The 12832-nt window shown below is 50.1% G+C and overlaps 7 protein-coding genes across 7 annotated transcripts; 4 read left to right on the forward strand and 3 right to left on the reverse strand.

The window, feature by feature from the left end:
- Positions 1-338: 338 nt before the first annotated feature.
- On the forward strand, positions 339-2506 carry N7516_008739 (peroxisomal copper amine oxidase; the record flags this gene model as incomplete). The annotated part of the gene is made up of 3 exons (XM_057221458.1): positions 339-792; positions 848-2098; positions 2160-2506. 3 exons carry the CDS (start codon positions 339-341, stop codon positions 2504-2506), a joined length of 2052 nt encoding a protein of 683 aa, XP_057071730.1.
- A 487-nt stretch (positions 2507-2993) lies between these two features.
- Positions 2994-3638, reverse strand: N7516_008740 (uncharacterized protein; the record flags this gene model as incomplete). Its single annotated transcript, XM_057221459.1, has 1 exon — positions 2994-3638. One exon carries the CDS (start codon positions 3636-3638, stop codon positions 2994-2996), a length of 645 nt encoding a protein of 214 aa, XP_057071731.1.
- Positions 3639-4400: 762 nt separating this feature from the next.
- On the reverse strand, positions 4401-5514 carry N7516_008741 (uncharacterized protein; the record flags this gene model as incomplete). The annotated part of the gene is made up of 3 exons (XM_057221460.1): positions 4401-4887; positions 4953-5284; positions 5356-5514. The coding sequence occupies 3 exons, from the start codon at positions 5512-5514 to the stop codon at positions 4401-4403; spliced, it is 978 nt and encodes a 325-aa protein (XP_057071732.1).
- A 539-nt stretch (positions 5515-6053) lies between these two features.
- N7516_008742 (uncharacterized protein) lies at positions 6054-7550 on the reverse strand (the record flags this gene model as incomplete). The annotated part of the gene is made up of 1 exon (XM_057221461.1): positions 6054-7550. The coding sequence occupies one exon, from the start codon at positions 7548-7550 to the stop codon at positions 6054-6056; it is 1497 nt and encodes a 498-aa protein (XP_057071733.1).
- Positions 7551-8160: 610 nt separating this feature from the next.
- N7516_008743 (O-methyltransferase) lies at positions 8161-9088 on the forward strand (the record flags this gene model as incomplete). Its single annotated transcript, XM_057221462.1, has 3 exons — positions 8161-8181; positions 8240-8989; positions 9047-9088. 3 exons carry the CDS (start codon positions 8161-8163, stop codon positions 9086-9088), a joined length of 813 nt encoding a protein of 270 aa, XP_057071734.1.
- A 517-nt stretch (positions 9089-9605) lies between these two features.
- Positions 9606-10870, forward strand: N7516_008744 (putative NAD binding Rossmann fold oxidoreductase; the record flags this gene model as incomplete). Its single annotated transcript, XM_057221463.1, has 4 exons — positions 9606-9888; positions 9947-10042; positions 10100-10503; positions 10571-10870. The coding sequence occupies 4 exons, from the start codon at positions 9606-9608 to the stop codon at positions 10868-10870; spliced, it is 1083 nt and encodes a 360-aa protein (XP_057071735.1).
- A 410-nt stretch (positions 10871-11280) lies between these two features.
- N7516_008745 (uncharacterized protein) lies at positions 11281-12291 on the forward strand (the record flags this gene model as incomplete). Its single annotated transcript, XM_057221464.1, has 1 exon — positions 11281-12291. One exon carries the CDS (start codon positions 11281-11283, stop codon positions 12289-12291), a length of 1011 nt encoding a protein of 336 aa, XP_057071736.1.
- Positions 12292-12832: the final 541 nt, after the last annotated feature.

The raw sequence follows: 12832 nt of genomic DNA on the forward strand, positions 1-12832 counted from the left end.
CATGAATAATGCAGAGATGGTATTAATATCAAGATGAAGACGCGCATATCTTTGCTCTTTGGGGATTGGAGATACCACACTAATCCCAATCAGGACATCGGATCCGGCCTCCGCAAATAAGCCTTATCTAATCGGATGGAAGTATACCTCCAACGAACGCTATGGTTATGGACATACGGAGATACCACTTGCATGTTAAATAGTCTGCAAGCCCGGATCTGAAGGAGAACCAAGCAAATTTATTGTCTTTGACTCTCTAGTGACTGCTTGACTCGGTTGGCGCTTTACCCTCATCACATTGAACCCATCTCCATCTATCTATATACCTCTCGCACAGCATGGTTCTCGACCGACTACAACAATTGACTCACCAGGTCAGCGCTACTGCGCCACCGCCTCATCCATTTGATCCTCTTTCTACGGTGGAGATTGATGCGGTTGTTGGCATTGTCCGCAAAGAGCATGGCTCGCTCAATTTCAATGCGGTCACTTTATATGAGCCCCGCAAGGCCCAGATGATGGCCTGGGTGGCTGATCCAGAGAATGCTCCTCGCCCTGCTCGAACCGCCGATATTGTTGCCATTGCACCTGGCGGTAAGATATACGATGGTGTGGTTGATCTGGACCAGAAGAAGATCATCAAGTGGCAACACACACCGAATGTTCAGCCTCTGATCACCATGGAGGATTTGCAGGAGGTTGAACATGTTGTACGCAAGGATGCTAAGGTTATCGAGCAATGTGGTATTATTGGAATCCCCAAGGAGGATATGCACAAAGTCTACTGTGACCGTAAGTGAGCTTTCCTCACTTATCGAAGATTGACATTGATCAAATGGCATTCTAGCGTGGACAATTGGATACGATGAGCGTTTTGGAACCGGCGTCCGTCTTCAGCAAGCCCTTATGTACTACCGCCCTCACCCTGACGACTCCCAATACACCTATCCCTTGGACTTCTGTCCCATCTACAACGCCGAGACCAAGGAGATCATCCACATCGATGTGCCGCCTGTGCGGAGACCGGTCAGCAAGGCCGCGCCAAATAACTACCACCCTGCCGCAATCGAGAAAGAAGGTGGATACCGCACCGACGTTAAGCCAATTCACGTCACACAGCCAGAAGGTGTATCTTTCGAAGTCAAGGGACGCACAATCGAATGGCAGAACTGGAACATCCACGTTGGCTTCAACTACCGTGAAGGCATTATCCTAAACAACATCACATTCAACGACAAAGGCAATGTGCGTCCTGTCTTCTGGCGTCTTTCACTGGCCGAGATGGTCGTGCCATACGGCAACCCGGAACATCCCCACCAACGCAAGCACGCATTCGACCTGGGCGAGTACGGCGGCGGATACATGACCAACAGCCTGACACTGGGATGCGACTGCAAGGGCGCAATCCACTACATGGACGCGGCATTCGTCAACCGTGCTGGCGCCAGCACAATCATCAAGAACGCCATCTGCATCCACGAAGAAGACGCCGGCATCCTATTCAAGCACACTGATTTCCGCGACGAGTCGATGGTCGTAACCCGCGGCCGAAAGCTCATCATCTCGCAGATCTTCACCGCAGCAAACTACGAGTACTGCGTGTACTGGATCTTCCACCAAGACGGTACAATCCAACTCGAGATCAAGCTGACTGGAATTCTCAACACCTTCGCCATGAACCCTGGCGAGGATACGAAGGGCTGGGGAACTGAGGTGTACCCGGGCGTCAACGCCCACAACCACCAGCACCTGTTCTGTCTCCGTGTAGACCCGAACGTCGACGGGCCAAGCAATACCGTCTTCCAGGTAGATGCAGTTCAAGGACCCGGCGAAGTCGGCAGTGCCGAGAACAAATATGGAAACGCCTTCTACGCCAAAAAGACAAAGTTCTCCACGCCCCTCGAGGCTATGTCTGACTATGACGGATCTACCAGCCGTACCTGGGACATGGCCAATACCAACAAGCTGAACCCATACAGCAAGAAGCCCGTCAGCTACAAGCTCGTCAGCCGTGACGTTCCTCCTCTGCTCCCCAAGGCCGGCGGACTAGTCTGGAAGCGAGCAGGTTTTGCACGCCATGCCGTCCATGTCACTAAATGTGAGTTCTATTTTATTTTCCCTTTCTTATATCGTGCTCTTTCTCTAACTCAGTTCTCTAGATGACGACGACCAAGTCCACCCAGCTGGTCGCCACGTCCCGCAGACCTCCGGCGAGCCCTCGGAGGGTCTACCCGCGTGGATTGAAGCTGCTGGGCCCAGTTGCTCCATTGATAATACTGACGTTGTACTCTGGCACACTTTCGGCCTCACACATTTCCCTTCGCCGGAGGATTACCCGATTATGCCTGCGGAGCCAATGACACTTCTTCTGCGGCCTCGCAACTTCTTTGACCGCAACCCTGTCCTTGATGTGCCTCCTAGCTTTGCGCGTACACCGACCCAGGTGGCTGCTAACGCCGGTTCTTGTGCCTGCAAGAAGAGTGATGGGTCTAGTGTTCTGGTCTGATATGATGTGATTCGATGTTGCTTTGGATTGGTAGTTTTCTCAGCGTGCACTTCTTATATACATTCCTTCTTTTGCCTTCTAAGCTTCCTCGAATCCAGTCAATTTTTCTCCTCTTTATGAAGATTTGCTATCTATTGCACACCATGTTGCCATTGTTATAGAGACGGGAGACAAGTTAGTCGCAAGGCCGTTCTTTGCAATAGGTCTGACGCTTCTACGATTACTTACTTGCAAAGTGAAGAAGGGAACCTTAAATGAAGAGGTTGATAATCAGATAATCTTCATTTTGATAGACAAGAATAACCAATATTGATGCGAGTAACGGCGAAGATGAACGGATAGAGTGTCACTAGTCAACAACATATAAATCACATAAACGCCTCGAAACATCCCAACAGGGAGGGAATCATGCAGTCAAAACCAAATAAACCATAAAATCCTCAACACAGTCTAGCCAACACAGAAATGAAACAAGGATAAATCAAATTTAAGCCGACAATCCCCGCAACAAAGCCCTATCCACCTCCCCAAGCAACGCAAACAACTCCTTCCCACCCTCCGAATCCTTCCCTTCCATATCGAGCGACTTATGCAAGAACTTGCGCGCCTCCTCGTACCGACTCATCTCCGCAAGACACTTAGCAATACGCCACCAAGCCTTAACATTCGCAACAGGCTTCGAGTCAACACTAGCCTTAGCATCAACCAACGCCTCAGGCCAAGCCTGTAAGGCCATCTGCGCCTGCGCGCGGTTCGCATAAAGACCAGACAACTCCTCGCGCGCAACGCCAACAGGCTCCCAGCCCGGCCGGCTGAGTGCCATGTCGATGGCGTACGAGTATAGCTTGATTGCCTCTTCGTAGTTGGATTTGCGGTGGGCGGCGTTGGCGCTGTCGCGGAGTTTGGAGATCTGGGCGCTGCGCTTGGGGTTTATGGGGAGGGGCGCCGGGGGGATGTTGGGTGGGTCGAGGCTGATGAGGGCGCGGTGTAGTTGGTTCAGTTCTTGCAGTTCGGTGTTGATTGCGGCTGTTTGGGAGGGTGTTTGGGCGGATGGGTGTGGGAGTGAGAGTGCTTTGGTGGCTGGGTCCATGTGCAATGGGTATTGGTTGTAGATATCGATTTCACTGGCCATTTTTGGGAGTTGGGGAGACCTGAGGTCTCGGTGTTGGGGTTGTAAAGTCGGTTGTTGCTTCTCGGGCTGTTAGTATATGCGCTGTGGTGTGACTGCGTAGGTGTTTCGGTAGTGGAATGGGAAGGTCTGATGAGGGAATGGGTTAATTCATACAAGGTACAGTTTTGGATGTATAGTCTGGTTTTTCCACAAAGCACGGCTCACTTTGGGGTCAATATTCGGGTTTGTACTTGTCAAGAGATGGTGATGGCAAGAGGGCAAGCTGTCCATAAACCCACTGATATGGAAAGCGGTGGCAGAATATTGGTACCTTTCGCTATCAACAACATTCTTGTATGGGCCACCATGAAAGGTGAAAATGTGAGCATACCATTGCTTCATATTTTCCGAAAAAAAAAAGGATGTCTGTTTAGGACAGACTGATCATATCCCAGTCCTGGAGATATCACCTACACAACATATATTGCCCACCAACGTATTCTAATCTACAAAACACCACAGGAACATATAATTTTACAATGCAATACATCTATATTTTGCTAGATCCAATTCAACAAAAGCAGAACATATAATCGTAATCCCAGGGCCAAAAGACCGCCGAGAAACATAGTAAAGACAAGGGCAACAGCCCCGAGTAAACAGCGATGCGCCCAACACCGCTCCATGGTCAATATCCAAGGCGCAAAAAAAGCAAGACGACTCATCAATCCCCTGGGTATTTCATTGAGCTATGTCTCCATGTACACTGACAACACCCTGTACTTAACTTGGCCGTCTACCGTAGTTCACCGACGAGCCGTTAAACCCAGTGGGAGCTGTGTATTCAGACGGGGTGTAATCCGACGGGTTGTACTGGGTGGAGGGCTCCGCATAGTGCTGGCCATGCGCACCACCGTAGCCGGTGTTATTATATTCATGGAGGATGCCTCCAGGCGCGGGAGCGGTGGGATCGTAGGAGCCTTGCATCGCGGTCCGGCCGTGTGTGCTGCCTAGGTCATCCACCTCGCTCTGGTGCAGGAGCGCATAGTCCTCATCCCGATCACCGCGGGACGAGGCGGCCATGCCGCCGCCTCGACCGGAACGGATGTCATCCTCATCCTCCTCGAAGTCGTGGGCTGGGTTTGACGAGAAGGCGGCTTTGCTCTGCGCGGCGAAGGTGGGGTCGGAGACAGCGTCGGGGAGGGTTCCAGTGCGACGGAAGTGCACTACGTTACGGAAGGACATGTAGGCGGTGATGGCGAAGAGGATGCTGTTTTGTCTGTTAGTTTCATTCAAAGGACCGCTGTGTCGCGGAGTTAGAAGGAATTCACCTACAAAATGAAAACACCAATAATTGTAGTTGCCTCGCTCAGCTTGCACTTGGAAGAGCTTCCGTATGCCCAATTATCGCATCCGGTCTTGGTGCTCTTGTCATCGGCTCTCTTGGTGGTGGATTTGGAGTCCGATTTGGACTTGTCATCGGAGCTGCTCGAGCCCTTGGACTTTCCTTGGGCGACATAGGAAGCGAGACAGATCCAAGCACTCAGCCAAAGAATCGCATAGAGAATGTCGACACTGGCGAAGGCATACACGTTACCGAAGCGTCGGGCACGTGGCCACATTGGCACTGCCACCAGATAGACCAGACCGGGAATACTCAGCCAACACTGCCATGCGATGGTACGTTAGTGAAAGAAATCTTTTTTATATATCAGAAACGTAGGAATGGAAGACTGACCAGACCCCAGTACCAGCCTGTGCGTCCATCGATGCCGTCACCTTTAGTCCAGATAGCGATGGTTAATGCCCATGCAAGGAAGATAATGAATCCTTGTACAAAATGTATTATGTTTTTTGTTCGTCCGAGGCTTCCGCCTGACGGCATTTGAAACTTCATATTGTGTGTAGGAGCGCTGCAAGGGTGTTGCGCTTTTGGCCCGGAGGGAAGAGAGGGGGTTGTCTCGGAGTGAGGAGATAGTCTATCGTGAAGTCATACGGCACAAAAAAAAAAAAAAAAAAAAAGGTGAGAGATGAGACAAGAACAGAGTCGAGCTCTGAAGAATGAGACCTGGAGAGGGTTCTGTCTTGGCCAGGCTGAGGCTGCGTGGAGAAAATGTGTCGGTTTGTTTTGTTTTTGTTTTTTTCTTCTGTCCGTTTTTTTCCTGTCGCAATGTCGCAACTTTTGGATTTATTATAATCAGAATGACAGAGAGATATGTTAAATTGAAGAGTTCGATATTCAATTAATCTCTTTTGCCCGTCTTGTTTTCTACAAGGCATACGTACATCCTCCACATCGCCCAGGCGACAGCCCGTTACTATTTCGGGAACTCCGCCACATTTTGCTTGGCGTATGCCTGTCACTTGACATCATAGTCTCATTGCTCGTATACTCATACTATGTTGTACACAACATAACATAAAAAAGGAAATACATCAAGTCAATCCTGCTTCTCGTGTTTGTTTCATCAACACCCAGATCTCGCGCAAAGGTTGATAGACATGAACTTGCCACCACCAGGGAACCGGATCAAGAAAAGAGAACAAGGGGTCTTTCCAGAACAACAGTCTCACTAGTTCTGCCTCAACAACTTCAAGTGCCGTGAGTGCAAAGTGAAACAACGAAAACTGCAAGAAAGCAGCGGGAAGAATGGCGACTCGGGCAAATGTTGGGGCTGAGCGGGTTGATGGCAGTGTGGCTGTGACATTGGCTGTGATGTTGGCTGTATCGACTGGATTGGAAGGGAACACAGATAGATATCCTGCAATGGAGAAAGGTACATCATACAGCAAATTATCGACAGCTTTGGCACCAGGTGTACAGCCGGCGATGTAGATAGTGTGTCGGACAGAATTCGCTTTGAACTCTTCATCGACCATGAGTCTGACGGAGAGATGACCTGTCGAGCGAACACCACCTTTGGCTGCCAATATCTGCATGAGTCTATGGGCCGAAGCGGCCAGAGCCTCACCTAGGCGCGATGCAGATACACCGCATGTAGACGAACCAGCCTCCAAAACCCGCACCTTGATGGCTTGAACGTGGCCACGCACAATCAGTAGGTCTGCAAAGATCTCTCCGAGACGAGATTGTTGCTGCAGAATCCAGGGCTGATCCTTGGAGATCTGAATCTCGCTGACTACCGTATATGTCTTGCTCAGCGTACGCCTCGGCAACATCAAAGCTTTCTCATTTGCAGATGGAGCTGCTCGTGAGATCTGGTAGCTCTTGGAGGGCGACCGGTGCAAGATCTTGTGTACGGAGTCGCGCGATTGAACCCTGTGATGTTCTAGCACAGGAAGACCTCTTTCAATCACATACTGCCTGAAAGAATCAGGATGGGCGAAGCAAGCCGCCAATTCGGTGTCGAAGGTGATACACTTGCAGCTAGTGCGACTCTCAACGACCTGACGGGCCGTCGCGTCTTCAATGGAGGATGCCTTGGGCGAGCACGGGATCCACATGTCGATCTTTTCGCGGTGAATGACATCCAGTAGCCGGGAGATGTAATGGTCCTTGGGAATCTGGTAGAATGCCACCAGGGCCTTGGACATGCTCCCGCCGGAACGCACGGGCAGATCTAGGTCTGTAACATCGGCCCCAACCACGCGGTGGCCTTCTACAGCCCATGATCTTGCCAGAGCCAGGCCGTGAGTCGTACCTATGCCAGTGATGAGGACTGTTTTCGGGTAAAAGTGTACATTCCGTTGGGTCGCTCGGAATCGAATAGCTGTTGACCGGAGATAGGCAAATAATCCCGCGACCACGAGAATGGCGTTATCGACAAATAACAATGAGAATGAAAGGCAAATTCGAAGAAGATGCCACAATACTCGTGACCAAGTCCTCGATGACATCGAGGCTTTGGCGGATTTGATCGACATGCTGAGTCTGTGTCTCACCGCAACGAACGAATAAATGTGTCTGATCATTTGACCATAGGTGTTGAGAACAATGAACCTCGAAAGGCCAGTGTGGAGTATACCTAGGACATGGTCACAACCTTGGAAGGAGTGAAAATGTGAGTTGGCGGTGGCTGGGTATTAGTGAGGGGCTTGGGCTGCAGATCTAGTTCGGTGTGACGATGTGACGATGTACTTTCAAGATTCAACATTTAGACACTTAAACACCTCGATCTATACGTAGAATTCTGGAGGATCTAGATCTTTGGGTAAATTTATCTAGAACTACCGACGCGGGTCTCGGATCTAACCTCCAGGGCTAGGAATTGCCCGGAATTACTACATGGGATCAGGTTTCCGATCCTTTATCAATCAATTAGCACGCTCGGTACTGATTGCCTGAAGAGGTAGCTCCGAGGTATATGAATTTCCAGACTTGGAATGTTGATAACCCCGTCTACTAATGAATGATGAATGGTGAGTGGTGTACGTGGTCCGACTCGGACTTATCTACCGCCTCTACCCGAAGTATATGCAAGGACCAAGGTTAACCCCGAGGTGAGTTGCCATATATAAGGTGGCTTGTCCGGATAGAATTACCTAGATCATTTATCATATTCCTTTGCTCTAACCTCACGTCATGTCTACACCAGTTCCCGCGGTAGGAATTGCATTCTGACCCTTTGATTGTGAGAAATTAACGCTAACTTATACTCTAGAGCGACGCCGGCAAGGAGCTGAAGCTTCTGCGTTACATCTATGGACAAGCAAACCTGGATGAAATCCGGGGACACCCCCAAAAAGTGATTGATTTGATTCACGAGTTTGAGAAACAATACCGTTTCATGAATGTTGGCGCCGAAAAGGGCAAAATCGTCACCAATCTCATCGATGAACTCAAGCCAAAGACCATGATCGAGCTTGGTTGCTACGTGGGATACTCTGCGATCTTGTTCGGCGATGCAGTCCGTCGAAATGGCGGCGAACGCTACTTGAGTCTAGAATTGAACCCAGAGTTCGCCGCAATTGCCAATATGCTCGTCGAGCTAGCTGGGCTGCGGGACTTTGTGCGTATCATCGTCGGTCGAAGCGACGTGTCGCTCCACAACCTACTCACCTCGAGCGATGTGAAGAAAGTGGAACTTCTTTTCATTGATCATTACAAACCGGCGTATACCACCGACCTCAAGCTGTGTGAACACTTCAGGGCTATTGTGCCAGGTTCAGTGCTCGCTGCTGACAATGTCCTTTATCCGGGCAACCCACCATATCTGGAATACGTCCGCAGCACGGTGGAACAGAAACGTGAGGCGGCTAAGTCTGGACCTTCCCAGGCTTATAACACCACGGGGATGGGCGACAGGGCGGTAGAGTCCTTTGTGGGTAGAAATGACGTGCCCACTTTTCAATTTGTCGGGAACCCGAACTTGGTGTATGAGAGTCAGCTTAACCAACCCGAAGGATTGCAGGTAAGTTTGAATCATCAAAGAAGGTTTCGATATCGCTAATCGCAATTGGGTTAATAGGATGCTGTCGAAGTTACAAGGTGTGTGGGAGTGCAGGCATAGATGGGAAATGCCTAGGTGGGACTCGCTACTAAGGGCGATTCTTCTGGGGAAATTATGGCGGAGATCTAGTGGATAACTCCCGCCTCAATAGTTCTGGTCTCCTGAAGAATTATACTATTTCATTTCATTGGCTCCATCTAATAGAGACTCCAGTATCCCCTCAGAGCTATATGCTCATTGTTCCTTAATCAGTCCAGCAGAGACTTGTGATACACATTTGTCTGAGAAGTTGATGGACACTGACAGTTGTCATAAGAGAGAATATGAAAGAAATAGTCATTATTAATAAAGGCGTACAGTGCTCCGAGTTGATGTACAAAGTTGAGTCGAACATTTCCCACATCGGGAAACCGACTCGGCCTTTGGGGCGACCCCCACTTGAGCCAATGTGTTGCCGTCGCCAGGACCTTCCCACGTTCTCCCCCGCTAAATGATTTCCGGGGCCAATATAAATACCCAGGTAATCCCTGTCCCTCCTACTTTCTCCCTCAATTAAAATCTCAACCTATAATCCATCATGGCTAGCAAGACTTATAATGTCGGCGTTGTTGGTTACGGCTTCAGCGCAAAGATCTTCCACATTCCCTTCGTACAGGAGGTCCCCGAACTCAAGCTCTACGCAGTCGTCCAGCGCACCCCGAAGCAAGATGATGACGCCGAGAAGGATCACCCCGGTATCAAGTCTTTCCGTACCACGGAGGAGATGGTCCAGGACCCCGCAATTGACGTAGTGATCATCACTACTGCCCCCGATTCTCACTTTGCGCTGTCCAAGCTGGCGCTGGAGGCGGGCAAGCACGGTAAGTGCCCAGAAGTCCCCGAATAGCAATTGGATATAGAAACTAACATGGAACATAGTCGTCTGCGAGAAGCCCTTCACTCCCACCACCCAGGAAGCCGATGAGCTCGTTGCCATTGCGAAGAAGAACAGCAAGCAGATTGCCGTGTTCCAGAGTATGTGTCCTCGTCCAGACTCTAGCTTATGAAGACCCCTACTAATACCTGCCCTAGACCGCCGCTTCGATGCCGACTTCGTGACCCTCTCCAAGCTCGTCAAGAACGACTCTCTCGGCCGCATCTCCGAGTATGAGACCCACTTCGACCGCCACCGTCCCGAGGAGCCAGCTTCCGACTCTCACAAGTGGAAGAACAAGGTCATCCCTGGTGGCTCCGCGATCTACGACCTTGGAGCCCACCTCCTCGACCAGGCCGTGCACCTCCTCGGTCTTCCCGCGCGGGTGACCGGTTTCATTGGCTCCGCCCGGGAGGCCAACTTGTCTTCATACGAGGACTCCTTCACCGTTCTGCTGCACTATGCCAGCGGCCTATTGGTTACCGCCAAGGCGACCGTGGTCAGTCCCGAGGACGAGCAGCTGCGCTTCTGGGTGCGCGGTGACAAGGGTAGCTTCAAGAAGGTAAGAGCATCTACCTCCGCAGACTACGACATAAAGAAAAAAAATAAGAACTGACATGATTGAATAGTACCACCTTGATATCCAAGAAGATCAGCTCAAGGCTGGCATCATGCCTCAGAATAAGGGTTACGGCCGTGAGCCAAGCGAGCGTTATGGTGCTCTGACTACTATCAGGGACGGCAAGCCCTTCAAGGAGGTGGTTCCCACCGTGGAGCCCCCCACCTACACCGAGTACTACCGCAAGCTTGTTCGCGCTCTTAATGGTGAGGGCGATCTCCCTGCCAGTGGCGCGGAGGCTCGCGAGGTCATTCGTTTGATCGAGTTGGCTCGTGAGAGTTCCCGCACTGGACGTACTTTGGACGTCTAAGCTCGGGTTTTGTAAAAAAATGCAATAATGATTATGATATACCTGATAGTTAAAAGGCAATCTAAATTGAAGCCTTGGAATGAAATTTTAAAATTCTTCCAATAAATACAAAATACCCAGTTGACAACTAAATACTTAATATTGTTACACAAAAGCATTTCAACGGCCAAAACTAGTTAACTAGTTATGTCTAATAATCTACATATGTATCTGGATATTCGATGTTCATATTGCTGCCTAACAAACGGACCCCCCCTAACTGCTCGGCCGTTGACTGGATTCTTACCGTCACATGGTATGCACGAGCTAGGGGTCTGAGCATATTCTTCTCTTATACGAACGGAAGGCTTTGGAAATTATTCCACGGCCCCCTGAAGAATCAAATCTTGAGCTAAAAAGATATTTGTGAAATGGACGTTAAATCGCTACCAGATTTCCGATTCATCCCATATCCAGTCCAGCCTAAAGAACTACTACCACCAGATGAACCAATTACTCTCAACACCTCGTCCTCATGGACTTATTGCGGACCCCTCTTGACCCTTGAATCATGTAACCTGCCATCCTCCTTTAATACCTGGGCAGAAGTCACACTCAGCGGCTCAATATTGCCCTCCCTATTCTCCTTCCTAGCATATGTCCACGACTTCCTCACCAAAAACAACCAATCCCACTACTGGCTCACAATCAGAGCAAGCAAAGGATCGAACGAATTCGATACCCCACGTTGGCACACAGACGATTTATTCTTCTCCCCACTCAAACCACCAATAAACCATAGACGTGAATCGCTCTTATCGCCAATCACTAATCTACTCAAACCCACCCGGACAGGATCAACAACAAACCAAGACCTCTCAAATCCTATCTCACCCTCAAATCCACAAACCAACCATCATGACCATTGCCCAGAATCTACACCCCCAACCGCACAAATCCCATCTACAAGCCCAACCCCAACAAACTGGAAACTCACAACAACCCTCCTAGGCCCAGGAACCTTATTCATCCCACCTGCAACAAACCACCTAGCCCGCGCCACTCAACAAGCCGCGAAAACAGCCGCTCGCACCGCAAACCCAAACCACATCTGCGTCTCCGTGCGCTGTGTCGGCTGCGCCATGGCGGCCGAGTCAGTGCGAGCACGGCTGGCCGTTGAGCTGGGCAGACATGGAACTGTGCAGGCGTCGACGGGGGAGTGTGTTTTCTTCCGGGTTGGCGAGGACGAGGGCGCGGTGCATTCTGAGCCGCGATCCCATGGGGATCGGGTCTTTGTTAATGTTGTTCCTGGTTATGAGGCGGACCTTAGGGCGCTTATGGCGAAGTGGGGGATGGAGTATCCGCGCGCTTGGTGCGTTGGGTTGCCGTTGGTTATTGGGGAGGGGGAGGAGTGTTTGAGGGATGTTGGGGGGAAGATTTGATTCTTTTTCTTGATATCTCACTATGTTGTATTCTTTAGTATAGATGGATGCTCTTGTTGTTGGGCATATATCACATAGCGGGGAGAGCTGCGTTGTGTGGGAAAAGTCAACTCTATTTCTTACTTTGTAATACTCAATTGTAGCAAGAATGAAGCCATGGAGTACACATCTATACGATGCTGACGAAATAGGAAATATCGTCAAGCCGGACAATGACGCTATGCCAAGCCGCTAATCCCAAACGGTAGTTTATGTTACTAAATGCAAATCCGCTGAGTGGACAAGAAATTGGACCTGGCAACAACACCTTGGGGACGTCGGAGATTTGACATCCGCGGAGAAAGAGAGAAAGGCTTGCGTGTTAAACCGGCGCAGATGAGGTGTTGCTCACTAACCAGCTGACCCGGGATACGGTGGATGGAAGGTTCTTTCTTTATTCCCCGACAAGGCTGAACCCCACAGTGAGATGTCTTCGTGAGATTTGGTGCTGCTGTCAGAATCACTAGAAACCCTACCAGAGCCTTAGAACATACAACATATT

This window comes from Penicillium verrucosum (genome assembly GCF_028828655.1).
Source record: "Penicillium verrucosum strain IBT 35672 chromosome Unknown utg000003l_segment0_segment0, whole genome shotgun sequence".
Lineage (NCBI taxonomy): Eukaryota > Fungi > Ascomycota > Eurotiomycetes > Eurotiales > Aspergillaceae > Penicillium > Penicillium verrucosum.